The sequence below is a fragment of the Chiroxiphia lanceolata genome, chromosome 8, assembly GCF_009829145.1.
Source record: "Chiroxiphia lanceolata isolate bChiLan1 chromosome 8, bChiLan1.pri, whole genome shotgun sequence".
Taxonomy (NCBI): domain Eukaryota; kingdom Metazoa; phylum Chordata; class Aves; order Passeriformes; family Pipridae; genus Chiroxiphia; species Chiroxiphia lanceolata.
Genome location: NC_045644.1, coordinates 33,279,278 through 33,302,832, shown reverse-complemented (window position 1 = coordinate 33,302,832; position 23,555 = coordinate 33,279,278). Strand labels below are relative to the sequence as shown.

General features: G+C 40.6%; 1 protein-coding gene across 2 annotated transcripts in view; it reads right to left on the bottom strand.

Annotated features, from left to right (window-relative positions):
- Nucleotides 1–23,555, bottom strand: part of MYPN (myopalladin) — a 68,080-nt gene that overhangs the window by 6,123 nt on the left and 38,402 nt on the right. For both annotated transcript variants that reach the window (XM_032694181.1, XM_032694180.1), the window contains 10 exons: nt 23,046–23,415; nt 20,327–20,914; nt 17,875–18,022; nt 8,052–8,273; nt 7,366–7,515; nt 6,385–6,464; nt 5,750–5,876; nt 4,008–4,215; nt 3,167–3,332; nt 1,189–1,322 (listed from right to left, as the gene is read on the bottom strand). In XM_032694181.1, coding sequence (XP_032550072.1) covers nt 1,189–1,322; nt 3,167–3,332; nt 4,008–4,215; nt 5,750–5,876; nt 6,385–6,464; nt 7,366–7,515; nt 8,052–8,273; nt 17,875–18,022; nt 20,327–20,914; nt 23,046–23,415 — 2,193 coding nt within the window. The remainder of the gene's footprint in view (nt 1–1,188; nt 1,323–3,166; nt 3,333–4,007; nt 4,216–5,749; nt 5,877–6,384; nt 6,465–7,365; nt 7,516–8,051; nt 8,274–17,874; nt 18,023–20,326; nt 20,915–23,045; nt 23,416–23,555) is intronic.

The window sequence follows — 23,555 nt, the reverse complement described above, 5'->3', positions numbered from 1 at the left end:
CTGTCTATCTGGAAATACTTGAAAAAGGGACATGTGGTTTTCTTTTTTTTTCTTGCAGCCCCCAATTTGTTTCTACTTGAACTCGTGTTATTTTTCTTTGCACATGGAATTGAAAATATCAGATTGCACTTGCAATACCCCAACTGCACCTATTCAAAATAGCACAGGGAAAAATCACTTCTGTCACTCACTTTGGGGTATGACTCACATACTTTAGATAAGATAGCTGGAACTGGGAAGCATTTCTCACTTTTCATCTTTTTCCTGTTTGTGCCTTGAATCCTTCACGTGAAAATTTAATTGATGTCTTTCAACATTTAGATACTTAAGGAATTATTTTCGCTTTTATGTGACCCTTTTCTTGAATCAGCCTCTCCCCAGCCCCTTCTTGATCCTTCCATTACTATTGCCCGTATCACCACCAGGTGGCAGGAAGCTGACAGAGATGTACTGGTGACCTTTTTATGATAATTAGGTCGGATTTTAAAAAAAATTAGAAATACAAGTTTGAAAACGTTGGTCTCTTTTGCCTTTGAGGGTCTGGTTATAATCCAGCCAGTTTGTGGAAAATACATATTTTTATATATATATATATATAAAATATATATGTTTTCTGTTTTATTATGCTGCTTAAATGATCAAAGTACTCTCTTGCTCTAGATAAACTGCTTTGGCTATTACATCTTACATAGATAAAAGAGTAATTAAATGATGGGCTGTAGTTCTTGAAGTGGGCTGGGACCTTCTTTTTTTCTAGACAAACGTATTAGACGTAAACTAACCCTCATCAACTGGGCTCAGTTTGCCCCATCCATGCTCTGTGGAAGAAGGGCTCTGCTTTCTTGTGTGCAATTTATTGTTCCATCTGGGGCCAGGACTGTGGCAGAGGCATGTGTCAGAGGGAACAGAGTTAAGGTTCAATTTGAATACATGTTTATATGCTTATGTGTCCAAGGAATCTGAAAGGTGGGAAATGGGAATAGGGAATATTGTGCAAAACTCTTTCTAGAGCTTTTTTTTCCTTACCCGCCTCTAAGCTGATGCAGCAGAGCTAGTCTGGCCACTTAGCTGTATCATTTCACCTCTTCCTGGGGGCCTTGTTAACCTGTGGCCATGCTGTGACACCAATTTCAAACCCAGTCAAAGCCAATAATTTCTGATTGGTTTTATTCACCAGCCAGTACCTACCGTATATGTCAAGTCGAGCAGTGCAAGAGATGATACCAGCTTCGTTTTTTGCAGACAAGGTGTACCAGCCAGCATCTGCTTTCTTGGCAGGCTGGATGAGGAGGCAGACATACCCTGTTGTGTCTTGATGCATGCTGGGAAAAACAAGGGTTTGGGAATTACTGTTTCTCAAGAGCATATCAAACTTCGAGATTTTAAAATATGTGTGTTAAATATGAAATAGGTATGTCGTAATTTCTATCCTCAAATGTCTTGGACTGCTGCTGCTTTATAGTGTCAGAATCACAGACTGTGCTGAGCTGGAAGGGAGCCACAAGGACCATTGAGTTCAACTCCTGGCCCTGCACAGGACCATCCCCAAGAGTCACACCATGGGCCTGAGAGGATCATCCAAACACTCTTTGAGCTCTGTCAGCCTTGGTGCTGTGCCCACTGCCCTGGGGAGCCTGTTCAGTGCCCAACCACCCTCTGGGGGAAGAACCTTTCCCTACTATTCAGCCTAAACCTCCCCTGACACAACTTCAGGCCATTCCCGTGGATCCTGTCCCTGGTCCCCACAGAGAAGAGATCAGTGCCTGCCCCTCTTCCCCTCAGGAGGAAGTTGTAGTCAATAGATTTGCTTTCAGTGATCAGAGTAGCTGAAATCTGTTCTGGCCATGGCGTGACAGTGGGAGCTAACTTGTTGCTCTGCATTTATTAATATCAGAATTATCTATTGAATTCCAATGAACTAAACCCATGCAAATCTGCCGTGCAGTCATACTGTATTTTCTCCTAGTTCAGAAGTTGGAAGAATAACAAAATACCAAGAACACTTGTATGAAATTGTGGAATTTTCCACAACAGTAACCAGAGCCAGGCAGCAGCTTTTTTGGGCCACCCTTTTCCATGAGAAAATGACAGAGTGGCAAAATCTGCAAGACTTGTTTGGCCAACACTCTAAAAGAAACCTGCTTCATTATTCTCTCTGCTTCCTTTGTTCTTTGGTAATCTAAGACTTTCTGGCTGCATTTTCCAGGAAAAACTTTTCAGTAGTATGGAACTGAGACTCCTCTGCTGTCTAGGGCGAGGTTGGTCCTTTTTATCAACCCAAATGCTTCTCTCATTATAAAGGGAGAGGTGGGAGATGAGTACATAAGAACACTCGAAGTTGCAGGATGTTCCGAAGTTTGAGATTTTGTTTCCTTATGAACTAGAATGAAACCACAGACTTTGAGGTCAGGAGGACATTTTGTGCTTCTGACAGCTCTAATATAAAAGGGAACATTCACCTTTTGCTCCCTGCACTACATAATTTGCCTTATGCTGGGGGTGCAGTGGTATAGATGCTGGTTTGTGTCCATACAGTGATACAAAAACATCTCTTGGCTTCAGGCAGGAAGATAACAGCGAGGCAAGAGAGGACAAACAAGAACAGTGCTGCCCATGGATCTGTGCTGAGCCACTGGAAACCTTTGGGGCAGGCAGTCTGAAATAGCAGAGGGGTTGTTTTTTCTAAGCATGGATCAAAGTCTTTGTTTTTGATCAACTTGGTTATCAGCCTCTGTATCTGATATGATGAGCTCTATCATCTCATACTCAGGGGCACTCAAACCCAGGTTCTAGCTGTTCTGGGTTTGAATTCGTACATAGTTTAAACTGTTTTTTCCTCAGCCTAGTTCTGAGAGAATTAGGTGCTAAAAAATGCATTAAAATACTGTATCATAGTGTCTTTGATGAAGAGATTCATGTGCTCTATCAGGCCTATCAGCTCTGTCTCCACTCTCTGAAGCAGTGGTGTGTCATGCTCCATGCCTTTTTCTGAGCCAAGGAAATAGCCATTGTTCACCTCACAGGAGAGCAAGCTTTTGACAACTTTCTGTAGGTGAAAGAAGTTGTTTTAAAAACACCACCATCTGTACTTATCACACAGGTTTTCATGGAAAAACAGTTGGTCCAGCCACAAGAAACTTCAAGCATGGGTATAATGGTACAGTACCTCATCCTCTCTCTGTTTGATGGCAGAGTCTCATTATCCTTCTTCCAGTAAAATACGGGGGGTGGCATTCCCACAACTCTGCACTCTAATCTGACGGGGTACCCTTCTGGAACACCACAGTTCTGAAGCTTCTCCAAGAACATGGGGGCTCTTTTTACTTCCTTTGCTGGAAAAAGAATTGTTGAACAACAGATATTTTATAATTGTTTTGCTTTGAACAGTATGGAAGAACACGATCAAAAATTATTCTTGTGACATCGAAATAGACAGTGAATTTTTAGTGGAAGGAAAGTGAAATGTCATGATATAGCCTCTGTAAGGGAACATAAAGTAAATAATAGTCAGAACTGAAGTTTGCAAAAGAATGGATGCATCTCTAGTGGGTCTAAACATACTAACATTGCAGGAAATTAATGCTAGACTTACAAAATTCAGTATCTCAGATCTTGAAAGGCTTTATTAAAGAGTAGTATTCAGATTTATGTTTTTCTATTTATAAACATTTTCAATAAAATTTGGACTGAAATCTAGGACACCTCAACATATATTATGAGTTAAAACGCTAAGGATTTTCTGGGGAGAAAATTAAGGATCGTTTTTCCCAGACAAGAGAGGCAAGGCAGAATTCTTACAGCCCTCTATTTAGTAACAGGAGTGCCCCTGTCAACTGAACACCAGGTGCATTTCCCTCCATCAAAGGAGTTTTGTAGCTGTTGGTTTCTCCTGGTCTCAGTGCATTAACTCTTTATTTATACTTGTCTGTAAGGAAACCACATAAGGCAAGTTTGTAGAGGCATGTACAAGTAACTTCATCACTGTCTAGTTTTTCAGCGTTTCTTACCTACAACAGTGAGCTCCAGACTGAATGAATTTTGTCCTGTTTTATTAGTGGCAAGGCAGGTGTAAGTTCCAGCATCGTTTTGGGAGAGAGGATCAATCAGTAGAGAGTGAACCCCAGTCTCTCTGACCAGCATCTTGTGGGTGCCGTCTGGTAGCACAGGTTTGCCATTGAGGAGCCACGTCAGGTCTGGAGTTGGTAACCCACTCACCTAACAGACAGGGAAAGAGCTCGAGACCAACGTCCCACTGACAAACAGAGTTCAGTAAATTTGTAGGTAGGCTTTTTTTTTTTTCCCCAGATACCACCTGAATGATGTCAGAATATAGGGCAGAAAGATTCTGGGTTTTTTAACTATTTCTCAGCTTCTGTTTGTCTGCTTGCCAGTTCCAAAAGGAAGAAAATGAGAAAACAAGCAAGCAAAAAGAGAAAAAAATACAAGTAATGCTTTCCTTTTTCTTAGTCAGAAAGGAAGAAACTTTGTAATATGAGATTCACAAAAGACTCCTAATAATCTGCTGGTTTCCTTTTTTTTTTTTTTGTGCTGAGTATAAATCAAAACCCGGGATCTAAAACACTACAGAGTTTAATAGAGATGAAGAAGAGTTCTATACAAATGACTTTATATTTTGTAAAATGTGATGGAAAATGATTTAATACTTTGTAGCTGTTGAACTTATGTGCTTTAGAACACTGCAGATTAAGGGTTTTTTTAAATACTGTTATACTATTAGACTGTATTATGTTAAAAATCTTTCCGAGGGGTAGCAGTACTTACTCATGTCTAAAATACTCTTTTCCAAACAATATTTTACAAAGCAGAAAAAAGGGGAAGTGGAACTTGCCTGAATAAGCAGTGCTCTCTTCTGGTTCATGCAATGCTAGACATGCTTTAAGGCTTCCCAAACTCTGCTGGGATAGCAGAACTAGGAATAACCAAATTCTTTGGCATGCTCCTGCTAAACTTTATGTCATAAAAGAGGTAGCAATGAATCTTGTTCATCCTCAGAGCATTAAGTTGTGCTTCAGAGTTTCTACCCACTTGAGGGCAGGAGACATTCTGGACCATAGAAGAGATGAGTGTCAGCATTACCACCTTTGCTGTGCTACTGGGACATGGAGGGGCTACCAAAGTATGTTGGAGCAGATGGTTTTCTTAAGGGTATTCAATCACAGGATGTTCACTACATGACCTCTAACCTCTGACAGCTCCCTCATGCTGAGATTTGAATCAGTAAATGGGGCTGTTTCTGCATCTGTGCATGCTGGGGAAGCATAAAATAAACTGGACTCTGTTCCCTCTTCCCTGGGACTATTAAACTTCAGTAGTTCAGTGCAATGCAATGGGAACACTTGCTTGAACACAATATAATGTGCTGAATCCTCTCTTTTCACCATTTTGTGCTATTATGGATTATGTTCAAGAATCTGATAATGGAGCAGGACTTCTGGAGTTTATACTGGTAAAGGACACGGTGAACATATCTAGTAATTTGAACAACCTTGCAAGTGAGCCTTCTGTTTCTGGGTTGTGTTCTCTGTGCTCTTCAGTCCATAGAGCATGTATTCAAGAGAAATCCCTGCAATCAGCTCAGAGACAATGGCAACAAGAAATAGTTTTTAAAAAGTAAGCATTAAAACTTGAATGAAAAATGTTCATGCAAGCAACAAAGGACGTGAAAACACCAAGCAACACATGTACAGAAGTAGGGAAAGTGAGAATGAACAGAGGAACCAGTGAATACCTTACAATCCAACCTACAAAGTCGCCCTTCATGTGCTACCATGTCACCTGGAGCCTGTAGAAAGTACGGCCTGAAAAAGCGTTCTTGAACTGCCTCTTTGTCTCCTTCTGGCACTCGGGGTCGTGTTCTGCAACACAAAAATTGCATGTGTGTGTTTGAAAGTCAAACCATTTTTTCCTAATGCTTAAAAAAGGGAAGGAATTAGGGGAAAGGATGAACAGATAGCTTGAGTTATAGAAAAGGGCAGAAAGAAATGGACTGATTGTAATTGAATTCTTGCATATATTCCATTTAGAAAGGTTATCAAGTTAATTATATCATGTAATATCCTTGGATTCCCAAGCTGGCCTTTGCTTCTTTTTGCTTTTTTTTGGCTGAATTGCATCTTGCTAATCCATCCCTTGCCTTTGGCTCCACTGCAGCAGGTAAATGAAACTAAACTTCCCTGTATTTGAGGACAACATTAAAAATATTACAATATAGAAGTGACTTATGTTGGAGGGGAAGTGCTGCTGTTACTTCCATTTTAGGATTGAGAACAGAAGTTCAGTGAGTGCCTAGAAGTACAGTAGCTGGTTACTTTGGATATCTTCAGTGAGAAGCATTAAAAAGTCTGAGGGACTTTTTTCTTTCACCTGTGAGGTTGAGTTGTTGATATTCGGCTCCGCAGAGGGACACTTTGAACCATCAGGTGGCCTGAACAACTGATTCTCCCCTGCAGATCACAAAGGAAACAGAATTAATAATTGGTTAATAGCTTATTTCATTTTAAAGTATAAACATTGAACATTTACAATGCATTAGGATTTATTTTTATAAAGTAACTGAACTGTAGTCTAAATGTTACTTTTCCAAAGCAAATGCTATCAGCCTGCGGTGGAGTGCAGTTGAGACAGGAGTTCCTTTGTGTATCCAGAGCAGTGTGTTTCTGTGACTCTTCCAGGCTGTGGCAATGCATGTGACAGTGGTGCTGTGTGACCCAGCTTCAGCACTACCTGTCCCTGCTTGTTTATTCCTGCCACAGGTACTGTCTGCCAGTACCTTTGTACTGGCATACTCGTCAGTGCAGCCACACAGAACCTGAGAAGAAATATAATTCAGAAAGGAGCAAAAATTGAAACTGGAAAAAGTTGCTTGATTTGCTTGAATGTACTTCTAAATAAAAAGCTAATCTAGCACATGGGGTGAAGGAGAATGGTATTGGGGGGTGAAACTATTTGCAGATCCACGTCTTTGCATCCTAGATAAAGAATAATTATGTTTGGTAACACTTCCAAACTTGATGTATCTTTTTATTTCTCCTTGCTTGAATTGATATTTCTTCTGCCTGAAATATCATGTCTGTCTTGTTGCCACATCTCAAAATGTACCTATCAGTGGGCAGAAGTTACTGACTTGAAAATTGTCCTTAATGATTTTGACTGGATGTGTTAAGAATAGGGGATTAGTTCTGTCAGTCTTCTTTACATGTGTTCCTCTCCTATGCTCTGAAGCATCTAATTTATGATACAGTCACCACTCAGTGTTAGCCTAGGTGGCCCAATCTCTGTTCCTATTACTATATATTAGAAAAAGGTGAAACAAGCATTTCTGTAAAAGAAACTAAAACATCTTACTTGTGGGTTTGCAGCCATAATAGTATAGTTGCCATCATCATCGTTGGTTGCAGCTTCAATATGTAAAGAGCATGTTCCATCTTCTTCTCTGTTCATTTTGAAATGCGTGTTTTTCTTTGAGATCTGCTTACCATCCTTGAACCAGTACACCTGCAGTGATCAGACCCCCCCACACCCGCTGTGACTTAACACTTGCTCTGTAGTGGAACAGGGACTAGAAAAACGTAGATAAGAACGTGACACAAGTTGACCAATAGCTAGTCAAAATTTTAGAGTATTATAAACTTTGCAGATCAGTTATAATGTGAACTAGAATGATTCCAGGTTGAGCTCTGAAAGCTTCACATCACAACTGGACCTGTCAGGTTCTCTTTTCTTGGCTCTAGACACGTTACTGGTTATCTCAGGTCGGTTCTCGTCTTTCTGAGCACTTGACTTTCTGAGGGTTTATGCAGTTCTGTTTCTCTTGCAGTCAGGTGGTTTGTGGCAGTCCCTATGGTACCTCAAGGCCTGATTCATGTTCAGGAGCAGATATTGTTACTTTAGAAAGGAAGGGGGGAATGATTATGTTTAGAATTCTCTCCACAGAGCCATGTTCTCAGGAGTGAGACTTTCCAGAGGGATGTATAGAAAATGATAGGTAGTTGTTTTTTATTCCTTTACTGGTAACAGTGAGAATGACTTACCTTAGGAACAGGTATTCCAACTATTTTGCAGGTAAATATGATAGGGGATCCTTCCATTACCCGGAAATGTTTGAGTCTCTTATCAAAGATGGGTGCTATGTATTTGCCTGTAGGGATTTCCTCGTGTTGGACTTCATCGTCTGATTCATCCACCGGGGTTCGTTCCAGGCGAAATTCTATTTCGTTCATCAGCCTCTGCTCAAAGCTTGAAATCTTGTATTCCTGCAGGGTGAGAGAGGCACAGTTCTGAACTAAACCAGTCACGTTCTGGGGTATTTGCAGCCGTTGGCACTTCTAGATTACTTCTGAAATGAGTGAAACTGTGAATTTGGTTTGCAGACACAGATATTGCATCTTAAGTTTGCATAAGGTAACTAATGAAACTGAATTTTTTTCAAAGACAGCAAAAAAAGCTGGTGTAACTGAGAAAGCAAAACGTACTTGCGTAATTCCAAAAGCACAATTCTCAGGGTTTTTTTTTAATAGCATTTTCAAAACCTGTGAATAGTAAATAAGGATGTAGCCAATCCTTAGATTTATTCCATTTGCTGAAAAAACAAGGTTCAGAAAATGCATCTTGTCTGAAATCTTACAGAAGGTTAACTAAAGAACTAGCAGATATCCCAAATCACTGGCACTTATATCCCTGATCATTTAGCCATTCCATGATATTGCTGATTATGCTCTTGACCAGCAGTTCCCAGATAGTAAGGAGAAAAGATGGAGAGGTAGCACAGAATTTTAGCTAACAACTCTTCTGATTTTGTCAGGAGGCCAAGAGGACAAGTGGCCAAAAATGTAGACATTACAGTGGAGTTTTGAGGAGACAGAGGTTTGTGAGACCTGGTGAGAGGAAGAAAACACGGCAACCACAAAGTAAAAAAGGCTGGAAGTTCCCAATGGTGGATTAAATGCCCTGGTAACATCTGATTTTGGGATGGGAATGGTATGTGTTGCGTGTTGGTCTCTTCATCCAAAATCTCTCTTTTGGGGAGGTTGCTGTAAGGTCAGCTCTAGAAAAGACTAGCTATGGTGGGAAAAGGCAGACAGCTCAGAGTAGGGAGGAAAGGAATTTACTGGAAACTGAGTCCTCTTTCCACCCCTCCTTTCTTCTCTGATGCTGCAGGTCTGTTCCTCCCACACGGCTTTAGAGCAGTGTGGATAATTACAAGGTACCAGGAGCATTCACGGGGAGCTGAGGTTGCTGAGTGCCCCCATCAAGACCTTCCTTCCCTTTAACACCTTCCTCCCTCCCTCTCTCTCTGACACTCTCCTGCAAGTCCCCCTTTGCCAAGCAGGAGCTTCCAGCTGGCAGGTCTGTGGCAGAGTGAGACGTGCCAGAGGCTGTGAGCCAGGCCCTGGATGGTACCAGCCACCCTCCCAGTGGGCTGGCCAGCAGCTGGGAACCACCAAACAGCCTCATAAAGTTTCATCTTGTTGAGCTTCTCTTCTCTCCTGCAGCATGTGTCAGCAAATTGCTTTAATGGATCACATTGCCATCTTAGTTACGCTGCTATAAAGCCGGAGAATCTCTAATTTCTAACCAACTGAAGATCACATTTGAAGTTTTTTTTTTCCTTCCACTTATTTGAGAGGTTTCAGTAGTTTCCTTCATGTTGTTTAGGTAGTTCTTGGCAGCAGAGAGCAAAATCTATGGCAGAGATTTGACCTACTGAGAAAGGTTTACCTTGAGTGTCTGAATTTTTCAGTATTAGCTGAAGATACTCCAAGTAATTCTCCTAAGAATGAAATTGTTTTCAGGGATTTCACATGCTGTTTGACCTTTGGAAATGTGGAGGCTAATTAAGGATTAATTAAGGTAGGAGTAATCTTCCCTTTCTGTCATCTAATGATTTGTCACATGAAAAAAGGTCAGGGCAGCATAGCAAATATGGTACAGAGTCCCATTTCTGCCTGTTTAAACACATTACTGGTTTTTTTTTTTGTAATGAACCTCTCAAATTATGTAATTATTTCTGGATATTGGTTAAATGACAGGAAAATTATAAAGCTAAGTACACTGTTTTGAAGACATGTTTCTCATTTATCATATTTGAGCAGTTATTCCCTTTACAAAGATAAACCATTTGTCAAGTGTTATGTGTGTTTGGAGGGCAAAAGGGTTGATGGGCAGAGTAGGCAAATTGATGCATAAATGGGTTATCTCAGAAGTTAGACACAGTAAGCTCATGAGGAATTTTTGCTCAGAGAGGGCAACTCTGAACTCTCATTAGAATAAAATGAGTGGGGATGGAAAGTGTTAAGATTTCTCAAAGTCAGAGAGCTATCCAAAAGCTGTAGAGCAGAGTTAAAAGGCATTGAAATACTGCGAGCTGATGGCAGAGTCCAGAATTGTTTATAGATATCTGAGTTGTCAGCAGTTTTTCATACAGATTTTTTATCCAGATTATTGCTGTCCAAAAGAAGTCATGGTACATAATAAGAAATCAATAGTGTAGGCTTGCTGTAGCCATGATGGCTCACAGATGAAACCAAAATGCTTAAAGACAATTAACATCTTTTATTTCATCTCCTCCAAAAGTGCCAATTTGTCTTAAGTGGCCTAACCAACTAACATAAGTTAAAGTTACATTTTCAAATTGTACTTAGCCAAATTAACCTTGCATCTCTTTTAGATCTTAAAAAGTTTTCTGTGTACACAGTGTATCATTTTTTTCCTGGCTGATGTGCTGAGGACATTAACTTCCTACAAACTACTTCATTGAGAAAAAAGGGGCACATGTCTGTTTGCAAAAGAAAACATGATCATGGAATCAGCCAGGTTGGAAAGGACCTCCGAGATCATCAAGTCCCACCCTTGATCCAACCCCGCTGTGGCTCCCCGACCATGGCACTGATGCCACATCCAGTCTCACCTTAAACACCTCCAGGGACGGAGAATCCACCCCCTCCCTGGGCAGCCCATTCCGATTCCACCTCTCTAAAAAAATTTCTGCCTCATATCCAACCTAAACCTCCCCTGGCACAGCTTAAGGCCATGCCCTCTTGTCCTACTACTGGTTCCTGGGAGAAGAGACCAACCCCCACCTGGCTACAACCTCCTGTCAGGCAGTTGTAGAGAGTGATGAGGTCTCCAGCCTCCTCTTCTCCAGGCTGAACAACCCCAGCTCCCTCAGCCTCTCCTTACAGGAGTTGTGCTTGAGTCCCTTCCCCAGCCTCGTTGCTCTTCTTGGACCTGCTCCAGCCCCTTCCTGAACTGAGGGGCCCAGAACTGGACACAGTTCTGATAGAGGGAGGAATGCATTTCAATGGAGCCCCTTTCATGGGCAGGTTTTCTCTCGCGTTTCTTTGCATGTGACTCTGGAGGGATGTGGGTAACAGGAGCAGTTTGTGAGAACTTGCCCATGTTGCTGCACTGTCAGCACTGGGCTGTCATTCCTGGAGGCTGCTGCCCTGCCCATGGAAGCCCCAGGTGTCATTATCTAGGAACTGTGCAGGCTGACTGTACAAGTTTGGACTGGTCATTTTAAGGAGTTATGTTCAAAAATACATTTTAAATCAGAAAATTTCAAAGTTAGGGTTCCCACAGCCCCAGACTGTTGTGCTCACACTTCAGTCTTTGCCTTTCTGAATGTGTTGTTCAGTGTGCATGTGCTGCTGTAAGTTTGCACACAAACCAACACAACTGAGTTAACTTTGCTGTGAAAATCCGAACGTCAACGTACATAGACTGAAGGTGTTATACCAAACTTCTTACAAAGAACAGAAATCTCTGAAAAAGTGAGAATACACTGTTTTGTAGAGAATATAATCTTGGAGGTTTTTGCTTGTTTGGTAGATTTTCTGTTAGGATTAGCAAGAACACAATTTTTAATATGACTTTCTGAAGAACTACTTTTATCACAGAAGCCATGAGCCTATTTCTGAATGTGATTATGAAAGTGGTGTAGGGCAAAGTGTTTGTGGTTGTGGTTCAGACAAGTATTTTGTAAAGCATCATATGAAGAACAAGTCAGTGTGATCACTGGGTACAATGTTAAAACTAGGCTGCAGTTCATCACACTGAGGAGACTGAGGGAAAGAGCACAGGGGTTCAAGCCCTGATTTTGAGCCCAAAATGCAGGATTGCAGCTACTTTTTTGGCAGCTTTCCTGGAACATGAAACTTCTACAGGCAGGGATTCACACACTTGTTTAATATAGTAGCTAGATATTTAAAATTGTGCTATCTACCAGCTAAAAGACTGTAAATTCCAGCTCCTATCTAGTGATGTGATGTGCTGTACAAAGTATAATACATATCATGTATACATATTATAATTGTATATGATGATCTATATATGCTGAGTAGACTGCAACTGTTGAAATCTGGTTATTTCTCTTACATGTAATGCATGTTGTTTGGTGTGCACAGCGTGCAAAAGGGGAGCAGGTGATGTTGCATTAATATTGTCAGAGTATAGCTAGAAGGTCAGAGCTCAAATCAGTCCAGCAGTTTAATTACCTAGGCAGCCTCATCTCCTTGGATGGTAAGATTGACGGGGAGATAGACAACAGGTTGGCAAAGGCATACAGTGCTTTCGGAAAACTCCACAAAAGAGTATGGCGTAATAAACACTTAAAGAAAAGCACCAAGATCAGTGTTTACAAAGCCATAGTGTTGTCTACTCTCTTGTATGGTTCCGAATCATGGGTCATCTACCGCCACCACCTGCGTCTCCTAGAACGCTTCCATCAGCGCTGCCTCCGTACAATCCTTAACATCCGCTGGTCAGACTATGTGACCAATACATCTGTACTAGAGCAAGCAGCTGTCACAAGTATTGAGGCCATGCTGATGAGAACACAGCTGCGATGGGCAGGGCACGTCTCAAGGATGAAGGACCAACCACCGCCTCCCTAAGATCCTGCTCTGTGGTGAACTTGCCACTGGCTGCTGCAAGAGAGGAACCCCGAAGAAAAGATTCAAGGACTCCCTGAAACAACATCTCAGCCTTGGCCATATTGATCACCATAATTGGTCTACTCTGGCCTCAAATCGGGAGGTCTGGAGACACACCATCTATAACGCTGCGGATGCCTTTGAGAACACACGCAGGATCACTCTCGAGGAGAAAAGGCAACGCAGGAAGAACCGTGTCTTGCGGAATACACCATCTAAGGAGTCTTTCTGCTGCGCCTTTTGCAACCGGATATGTCTGTCACGTATTGGCCTCATAAGTCACCAACGTGCCTGTAACAAATGTGGATAAAGCCTTCCCAAATCTTCATTCGCGAAGCCCAGCCATGATGATGATAGCTAGAAGGGTAAAAGACTTAAAACTGGCCAAAGTCAGGAAATGTGCTGGTGATTATGCATCTCTAGTGGAAATTTGGGGCAGTGAAATGCACCTTCCCTTCTGGGGAGCTGCTTGCCCTTGCTGTGCCTTGGCAGTATTGTTGTAGGGTGCTGGTGGGTGGCTCTACTTTGACCAGTATGGCAAACAAAATCTTCTCTCAGTGCAAGTCTTGCTGAAGGTACAGATTCACATCGTTTTGTCTCTCTGATGGATCTGTTTGGTCCCATCACCATCATTTTTGAGCACCTGACATCAAGGCACTCTTCAGGGCAGGGCTATTACCTGCATTTTACATATGAGATATTGAGGCCTAAAGAAGCTGAGGGACTTGTTAAGGTGGTACAGAAAGTCTGTGACAAAGCAGAATTGGATCATGGTCTCCTAGATCTTGAATCAAGTAATTTAACTCCAGGGCCATTCTGCTATGTGTGAACATTTTTGGCAAAAAAGGAATTGCATAGAGTGTAGTATTTCCTATAATGTTCTAAGCACCTTTGTATATGAGTAAAGGTTTTAAAATCCTGGGTCTGTTGAAGTTAAAATCTATCTTTAGCAAGATTCAGATCTTAGTGAATATACATGCTAACAGTTAGTAGAAGCTTGTAGAATCAAAATAATCTGCTGTTAGCTTAGTAACTCATGGAAATTGCCACAAACAGAAAGGCTAGAGGATCTTTATTCAAATGTTGATTCTCATATACTGTATAACAATTCTGTTGGTCACTCATTGCCAACTCTAGATGAATTTCCCAATTTAATCCCAGTTTTGTAACTTTTTCTAGGTTGGCTTTTTGGCAGACTTATTCAAAATCCATGTAACAGTTTATCTAAAAAACTGGCTTATGTTGCATCTCAGTGTCTCTTTCCAAGCTGTAACACTCCTTGGCTTCACAGTCTAATCTAAGCTGCTCTGACTGAAGTCTTCTTTTTAGTTTGAATTCTCTCTCCTCCCCCTGCTCCCCTTTCAGCAGTGGCAATCAAAAAACAACAGATCCAGCATGGATGCTTTTCTTCGCTGGTCATGTGCCATGAAGAGGTGCCATTTTAGCAATTTACTTCTTGCAGATGAATTGTACTGGGTGTCTTACGTGGCACAAGACATGCTTACCCAAATGTAAATGTAAACCCTTGAAGAGACTAGCAAGTCATTGTCCAGCTAGACAATATTGAAAATACAGTTCAAAGTGATTAAGCAAGGGGAAAACAGAAGGGAAAGCAAATGAGGTGGCCATCTCCAGTTCCCACAGACTTAGCTGGAGCGAGTGTGTGTGCAAGCACGGGGAGTTCAGGTTCCCTTTCCCACATGATGAGTTCTGCAAGCCAGGATCCCTGCCATGAAAACCTGTCTGTACTTTATTATGGATTAGATCTAGGTCTTGAGAAGGCAGCTACAAGTGGTTGTTCAACTATTCATTCCCACAATTATAGAGAGTTTGTACCCATTAATATCAAGATCTGGTAATTCGTCTTGATCAGGTTCTTAAATCTCTTCTCATTTCTAGCACAGAGCAGAGAAGCTTCTGTGAGGAGTCTTTGTGGTTTAATTTCCCTCCTTAATCAAAAATTGCCTACATTTGCTGACCTTTGAGAGATGATGTGAAGCTTGGTTTTGAGGAAGATTTTTGGGGTGATCGGATTAAACATAATTCTGGTGCCCTGGAAAACAGCTTCTGATTCTTGGGACCTTTCTGAAGCTGACTGCTTAATGTGGGAACTGTGAGGAGATAGTTCTGTTTGCTCAGTGTTGAGGTGTTACTGGTGTTGTGGGCTGTGTGATGAGTTGAAATCTGCAACTTTACAGGCTTTGGTTTTTCATGATCTAAAAGCTTTTGGACAAACCCCACATCTCTTTTGCTCTGAAATTTCTTATCAAATGCTCTCTAGCAAAAGTAAAGAGTATATTCATGTAAGGGCTGTGCATAATTCTCTAAACACTTGTAGGTTTACTCCTTGTCCTAAAAATAAGACTGCTGAGTCTTCCATAAGACACAACCAGTCGGTGTTGCCATTCGCATGACATTCTTCATAGTAAATGGCACTGTGAGCACAGTTTGTAGTTCTTATAACCAAAATGTATAAACCAGGCCCAGCTTCTTCACTCTCCCTTCCTTTGTTATCAGTTGATTAATTTATTTTTACTACTGTACAGGGTTTTGAGGTTTAATTACCTCATTTTGCTGTTTCATATTATTTGTATAAAAAGGTTTTGAGGAGATAATATAATTCATTTCTAAGTTTTGCCTGTAAAGCCTAATTTCCTCTATAGAGGAAATGTTGAAAATATATTGGTGAAGCCTGTTTCTTTTCTCCATCACAAACTGGAAGAAAGGATTCTAACAGCTTCCTCAAATGACCCTAATCATTCAGCTGAAATGCTCTTTGGAATGCCCTGCTAATTGAGGGCCTGTTCCCATATGCCTGAAAGTCATAAGTTCTATTCTTTGAGCTGGAGAAGGTGATAGAAAAGCTCAGGTTACAGAAGCTGTTCTGAAAGGTGGAATTTCCAGATTTTTCTCTTGTTAATAAAGAATGCTTAATTATTTGTGCAACCTGGGACAGCACCAACACTACACATACCTACTGGCAATGAGTTCAGCCTGTCCTTATGGGAGTTCAGAGTTATGAATTTGATTGTCTTCAGGCCAAGAAAGAAGCTGACTTTAGTCTCCTATATCCTGGGGTTTGTCCTAACCTCTTCCTGTGGTAGCATAAAGCCAAACCTTATTTCGTGTATCTTCTGTTTGAAAGAACTGAACAAATCTGACTGAAGATGTTTGGGTGTAACTGAAACACATTTTCTTTTTTTCAGCACTCTCAGTTGTGATGGAATTTCACCTGGCAATGCTGCAGACTGCCATCTGCAGAAATGACAGGGTGTTTTTTCCTGGTATCAATTTAACACAAATTTGCCATGTATAGAATGACAATGTCTCCTTTTTAATTCCATGTTTAACTGCAAGAGGAAAAAAACCAGGACAAAATCTATGAGTGTGGATCCAGCACTCCAATATATTATTTTAATGATGTTGGTTGTTCTATGTAGTGTAAAGCAATAGGAATTTCAGGAAATACTGTTCATCTTCTCACCTATTTTAAAAAATCACTGCTTTCACTGAGGAGCAAACTCAGATGAGAAGTTGCTGGAGTTAGCAGTGAAGTCTAGCCATGCTTTTCCTGGATGTGGAAGAGTAAAGTCAGAAGGTGGGAACTGAGAGGAACATGAGGGAACTTTTATTGAATAATTCCAGAACTGTTATTTAGTTCATTGGCATTATAATTACCATAACAATTAGAAAAGTGCCAGCTTTGAGGCTTTTCAGTGTTCGAAGAATTGGAGAATCAAGATTTAGTTTTGGTCTCCTCCAGAATAGCAAATAAGTGTATATATAATTTTTGCTGTCAGCAGATAACTTTGAGACTAGTTATCATTGTTTCTAAAGGGGTTATCATGGAGTTAACTCAAAAGATTGACTGGTATTTCACAGTAGCTCTCTAAATAATTTGTCTTACTACTATAGCAAGTACAATTTGCAACGCTTGTGATTCATCTGCAAAACACAGTGCTTGCCAGCTGTTTTACTCAAAGTGCTTTGGCAGTGTGATCTGCCAGAAAGAAAGGTCAACAGCAAAATTAAAAAAACCCAGGGATTACACTGCAGTTGTCCACAGAGGGTAATTTGCTCTAAAGACTCCGTGGCTTTTTGCTTATCTTTGCATGTTCTCTGTCAGAAGGGCTGATGGACATTGTGAGAAGTTCCTTGCTTGACAACAGATCAGGGTAAAACCTAATTTGCTGGGTTAAGCCTGAGCTGGTGGGACAGCTATTGAGGGCTCCATGGCCAAGGTGAGAGAAGAATAATCACCGACAGGTGGAACAGCTGTCCAACAATCCTTAATGTGTCCTATTTCTTTTTTAATTTCATAGACAGCATCCAAATCCAGTGAATTTATTGATTCCAGTTAAGAATGAACTGATATTTAGTTCCTTGAACTTTGTAAAAGGCTTGTTATTTTGCTAAATTCTAATAATAAATAATAATAATAATAATAAAGTTGCCAAAAAGTCCCTGTTAATTCATACAAGTTTGGAGATCTGGAAAAATAGGTTTAATGCTAAAAACTGACCCCCCACTTTAGTTCAACCTAAACAAAAACCAAAAACCTTTTCCTAAACAGTTTGATTACTCTTTAATTTTAAGTTGAGCAACTTGTAAAGCAAAAAAATGAAAGCCACTGTCCAAAGGCTTCCATGAAAACAAAGAGGTGTTACATTCCTACCAGTCTCTGAGATGACCAGAAATGAAAAATGCTGATGAGTCACAAACTAAATCTTCTACAGCTGCATCCCCTCATGCTTCCTGTTTAAAGCTACAGTTTGCTGTTCCAAAGCACAGCTCACCACCAAAGCTCACCCTGCAAAGCAGCGCAGCAGCTCAACCACCCAAACACTTTTTGTTCCACACGTTGTAATACATGACTTGTTCATGAGTGAAAACTTATTTTAATAAGACTTGATTTTCTTACCTGCTGACTACTGTGTTGATTAGCATCCTCTCTGAAACGCAGTTTTCTTTCCAGGTCCTTTACAAGAGCAGCTTTATTTTCCCGAATGGAATCACTTGTTGCTAATGGCAGAGGCTTCAGATTTTTCTTTGTTGATCCCTGGGATGGGCTATTAAAAGAAAATTCTGATACTAACATGCAGCAACCAATGTATACATATTTTGTCACCTGTGTGACATGATATGTTACACTTCAGTTGTCTGGAGGAACCTATTAATTATTTACGTAGAAGTGAACCCACAATACAGCATTTGATTTTTTTTTTTTTTGGTACTATCTTAATGGTGCATACCATTCCCATGCTAGTAGGAATTAAAACCACAGATGTTATGTAGAATAAGCATTATATAATAAGCATCTCAGTTCCATTTATATTTATCCTGCAATAATTATGTCACAGTAAATGCTAAAGAAATGTGTGTAGGAGTTACCTTAGGTGTACAATATGTACATATGACTGTATCAGACAATAATTTAAAAATTAATACAATTTCTCATTGATCCTTATCTCACATCTTCATTGATCGTTTACTCTTCCCATGAACTTTTACTTCTTTTATTTCTCTCACCCTTTTATGATACCTAACCTCAACAGTTATTTTTTATTTTTATGTTATAGATGCAGTCTGTTTAAGGTTTGAAAATCGTTAAATTCTTAAATAAGACAGTCAAGAGACTGTGAGAGTGCACTGCTGAAGAAGAGCAGCAGGACACTGCCAGAAAGTGTGTAACTTTCTGGGAGTTTACTGGGAGTTGGGATCTTAATTACAGGGACTCCTGATGAAGGCATAACTGATGATTGCTCTGCAAAGTATCTCCCTCTTGTTGTTCTGCAGGCACAGTGAGCTCTCCCTTCTTCACCAGAGTTACTATCATTAATAATGCCCCAAAAGGAAGCTGAAGTTTCCGTAGGTATTCACTGATTATCCCAGATCCTGTTCAGGTTCCTTCCTGACCTTTTGTACCCCCACTTAGACTCTCTCCCATGCAGAGGTCAAGATCTGGATCTCAGCACGCTGAGCTCTAGTTGTGCTCTAGGAATTCAGCTCTGGGCTGGGACCCATGAGAGCTAAAATGGAGAAAACAATATTTAACTGCTCTACCTGGTAGGCAGATCGTAATGACTTACTGTGCAGTGAGAAAAAGGAAATATCTTTGCAAGCGTTCAATGTCATTATTGCAAAGAGAACAGCAGCTGAGCACTCGGGCACCAGCTCTGAGGGGCAGGAAGGGGACTGGTGCCAGTTGCAGCTGATTTTTGGTTGCTCTTGCAGCAGTGAAAGCAGGCTGAAGGTTTGAATTGGCCACAGTTAAAACCTTCACTGTGGATCTTATAACTTCATGCTGTGTGCCTGATTGGGATGCCAGAGCTGGGTGCCAGACGGGTGCCACAGGGTGATGGCGATTGTGTGGCTGTGCTGGGCAACTGGGAGCTCTCTGAGTAGGAGGGCAGTCATGGTTTGAAGGCAGGATTTCTTGACACACAGAGTGGGGAATGGTACACGTACAGGGACACATTCTTCTGTTGTAATAACAGATTGGTTACTGTAGTATCCATGGGATAGTCAGGAGATTGTGACTTACTGATGGCTATCACTACCCTGAACTGTACCGTTGATATAATATCCTTGTATTCCTTACTTTGTGCAGAATTTGGGGGTCCATGGTTGTACCAATTTACTGGGCCTGGCCATGCTAACACCGGATTCACATGGTCCACAAAAGGGATTTCACTTCAACTCTATCAGTAAAGAAGAAACTCATGAGGCCAAAACCTTGCCAGTACATCATCATCCTTATTTGCTTATATGATGGTAGCTATTTTCTCATAGAAATCATACTGGCTGTCAATTAAAGTATTTATGTGCAAACCATTAACTGTCCTGAGATTTTCTGGGGGACTTCAAATGTAGAAAGTACTGCAAGCAGAAAAATACCTTTACATAAGTTATTTCTTAGATTTACCTGGACTAAAAGAATAACTTGCATTATGAGGTACCTTTCAAAACTTTACTTGTTGCTTACAATAGGTAAGAATGTTTTTGTGCCTCGTGTAGGCAAATGGAGTGACTTATCCTGCAAGCTCATGAAATCTCTTTTCTCCCACTAGTACAGTCTTATGAATCTCTGAGCTCCCACATTCTTGTATATATCTGTTTACACACTCACATTTCTCTGTTGAATTTATCTTACCCTTGGTGTACCTTATTATAGAAGGTTCTATCCCTTCCTTTCTTAACTGAATGTAAAGGTTAGATTAAATGACCAGAATACATGAGAAACTCACTTTTCTACTTCATGGAGGACTTGCATTTCAGTGAATCCCCTGCTGAACCCTTGAACAGAAGCACATCCTGGTTTCTTCTGAGTATTTCTTATCCCTGCTTCTGTGCACGTGGCTTATGGTACTTACATGGCTGGAGTACTTCTGGGCAGGCCCATGGCGTTGGTTGATGGCCCAGCAGGAAGCGAGGGAAGAACAGCACTAAGGAAAGCCACTGGATTCTGAATCCGTCCAGTCGGGGAGATGGGAGCAGGAGCCACAGTCTGTGGCTGGAAGTGTTTTACGCTGGATGTAGAGAGTGTTAACGGAGGCACCGCGGGTTCTTTGGGGCTTGGGAGAGACTGTTCGCTTTTGCTTGTAAACCCTCCCAAAGACCTCGATTGGGCAGGTGGGGGATTTCCTGTGAAATTTTCCATGTTGTTTGTTCTCTGAGTTGCTTGAGGGACGTTGCTGAATGCTGCAAGGGAGGAGCTGGCCAAGGAGCTGGCCGGTGGTGAGGTTTGGGATGGCAGGAACTGCTTAGGGCGGGTGTAGCCAAAAGCTTGTGAAGCAGAGGCTGAGCTTTGCTTGTACAGAGTTGAGGTGGACTGTTGGTGGAGTGAAGTAGCAGAATTCAATGAAACCGTGTTGAATGATAGCTCTCTTAGAGATGCCTGATGCACCTGCTGCTGTTCAAGCAAGACCTGGTTGTGGAGCTGTTTTAACTGGCTCTGATCACTGCACATAAAATAAAGATGAGCAAAATTGGTTATGAGCCCTGAAATATGCCAGTTGACTACATTTCCATATATGAATTGAGAGAGAAAAATGAGTTGTGAGGGGGGAAAAAATGTCCTGTGATACCATAAGAGACAGAGGAAACTCCTACCTGACTTATTCTCTATTATTATGAGAAGAGCATAAAATTAGTTTGCTACTAAAATAAACTTTTCCTTCCTCTCCCCTTCTTTGCCAGAGGCACAAAAGCTTTTTGTCTGAAAATTATTTGATGGAAGATAATTCTTACATTTGATCATGTGAAATATAAATATAAATTTTACTTGAAGATATTTAAGGCACAGCATTGTCAAATTCTGCTCCCTGTCATCTTAGTACCTCACTGCTTATGCAACTAAGAGTAAGATTTGATGTATCATATTTTAAATGAGCATTTGTTAGCCAGTCAATCTGGCTAACAATTTACCTCCTGTTGAAGCGAGTTCTGAGACCAGCATTTTGACTGATAAAGCTTTGTAATAATCTGCCATAAGAGGTATTGCCAATGTAGTTTAGATGGTGTTGACATTCAGTGACAGGCAGGGGTGTCTAATTCAGAGAGGACTTGCATTTCATGCTGTTGTTGTTTTCTAGATGCTATCTGCTAGATATGTCAACTGTTTTGCAATTAAGGAGAATTATTTTGCCTTGTCAAGTGTTTTATTTAGTTTTTAGGTATATAGAAATATAGCACATGAAAAACAGGCTGGTTTTTTCCCTTCCAAAACCAGAAAGGACATAGAGAATATGGAAAATGGTCATGTTATAAACTACTAAATGACTATTGATAAAAAGTGAAGAATGTAGAAGTAGAGACCAACCACAACTGGTACTGACAAACCAAATATGTGGTCAACAGAACTTCTTTTTAGTTAAAAGAATTACTGTTTCTATAATGTATTAAAAATAACCATAAAGATAGATAATTTAGATATAATTATTATAAAAATTATCATTATCATTATAATTATCATAATAATTATCATTATTATAATAATTTCGATAATAAAACTATTTCAAGCTTTCAAAAAGTAAAATGTTAGAGAGTTAGAAGTTACGTGGTCCTTCGTATATACATCTGCATAATAAAGCACTTCTTTGTTACAGAGGGTTTTTCTGGGGGGTGTGTGAGAGAAATGCTGCTTTATGCAAGCGTTGCACAACTTTAATACTGCTTCTGCTCCTCCCTTAAGCACACCATAGCTCTGAAAGTAGACAATGCTGTCAATATGGACTTCATAAGGTAAACAAAATCAGTGCTTCTAATTTTTCCTCTGCTACATGGTATGTAAGTTCTCTCTTCTCCTTGCAATGTTTATGCTATGAAATTACAGCCCTACTTAAAAGTACCAATGAATTACCTTATAAAGTCCTTCCTGAGCCTATAGTTGTATTCAAGAAATAAAATTAAGGATTTTTTGTTAAACTAGATGTGGGAGGCTGAAAAAATGCCAAAAATATATTACTTAACAAAGTGCAGTGTAAATTCCACAAATTGTTCTCTAAGAAAACTACACTACTTTTTCAAATTTCCCCTTGAGCTCCTGGTGCACTAATTGTGCAGGTGCTTCTTAGTTCAAGGCGTTTCACATTATCAAACACTTCCAAATGTTTTATCTGTTTTAGGAGGCAATTACGCTTGTGGGACATAAAGTCATGAGGAATGGCCTTTGGGACAACAGCTGGGCAGCTGTTGCCAGTCCATACTATGTGTGAGACCAAATATGTCTGATTTCAGCAAAATTGCATACCCAGAACTGGGTGACGTGTGTGAAGAACCTGCTTTTATTTTGCCTGCATAAAAGCAGGGTTGTTTACCTTTTGACTGCAGCAGAAAACATTGTGGAATTAATAACATTTCAGAGGGAAAATATTTTCCTTTTAAAATTGGAGAACACTTTTCCTAAGAGGGATATACAGAATATGTAGAATATGTTTTCTAAGAGTACGGTTAATTAGGCCAGTGCCATGTGATACTGACTGTCTTTTTTTCTCTGTGTTTGAGTTTTTGCTCTAGTGCAATAGTGCCATGGTCTATAAATACTAAATAATATCAGTGATGCTCCTGAGACATAGAATTCCATTTACTTACAGCTTTGGTTTAGCCAGTACCGGGGGAGGTTCCTTGGATGGTGAAGTTGGCTCAGTTATTTTCACTGGCTGTCCATTTATCTTCTCTGGGAAATGGTTGGGTCTGATTTGGTTTGTAGCACCGAGTCCATCCTCTGATGATGATTCGCTTCCTTTCTCATCTTCAGGCAGCTTGAAGTGCACGCGGAGCCCTATCTTGGAACTCGATCTGGGTTCGTTGTGGTTCACGAGAACACCTTCAAGTTTAGGTTTAGGTGTTTGGTTTGTTCCGTGGGGGGAAGGAGCGTGTGGGGGAGGTTGGTGTTCAGTAGCAACAAAGTCGATGGAGCTTGTGGTGTGAAGGGTGGCAGCATTGCTGCTGTCTTCGGATGCTGAAAGAGTAAACAGCAAACTTTTACGTAAATGCCATAAATCATAGTGAAATAAAATCACAAAATTACAGTTCAGAAAACTCTCTCTGGTGTCCTTCTGGCTGTTGGACTGAGTTGTTTGTTTATATAACAACAAATTC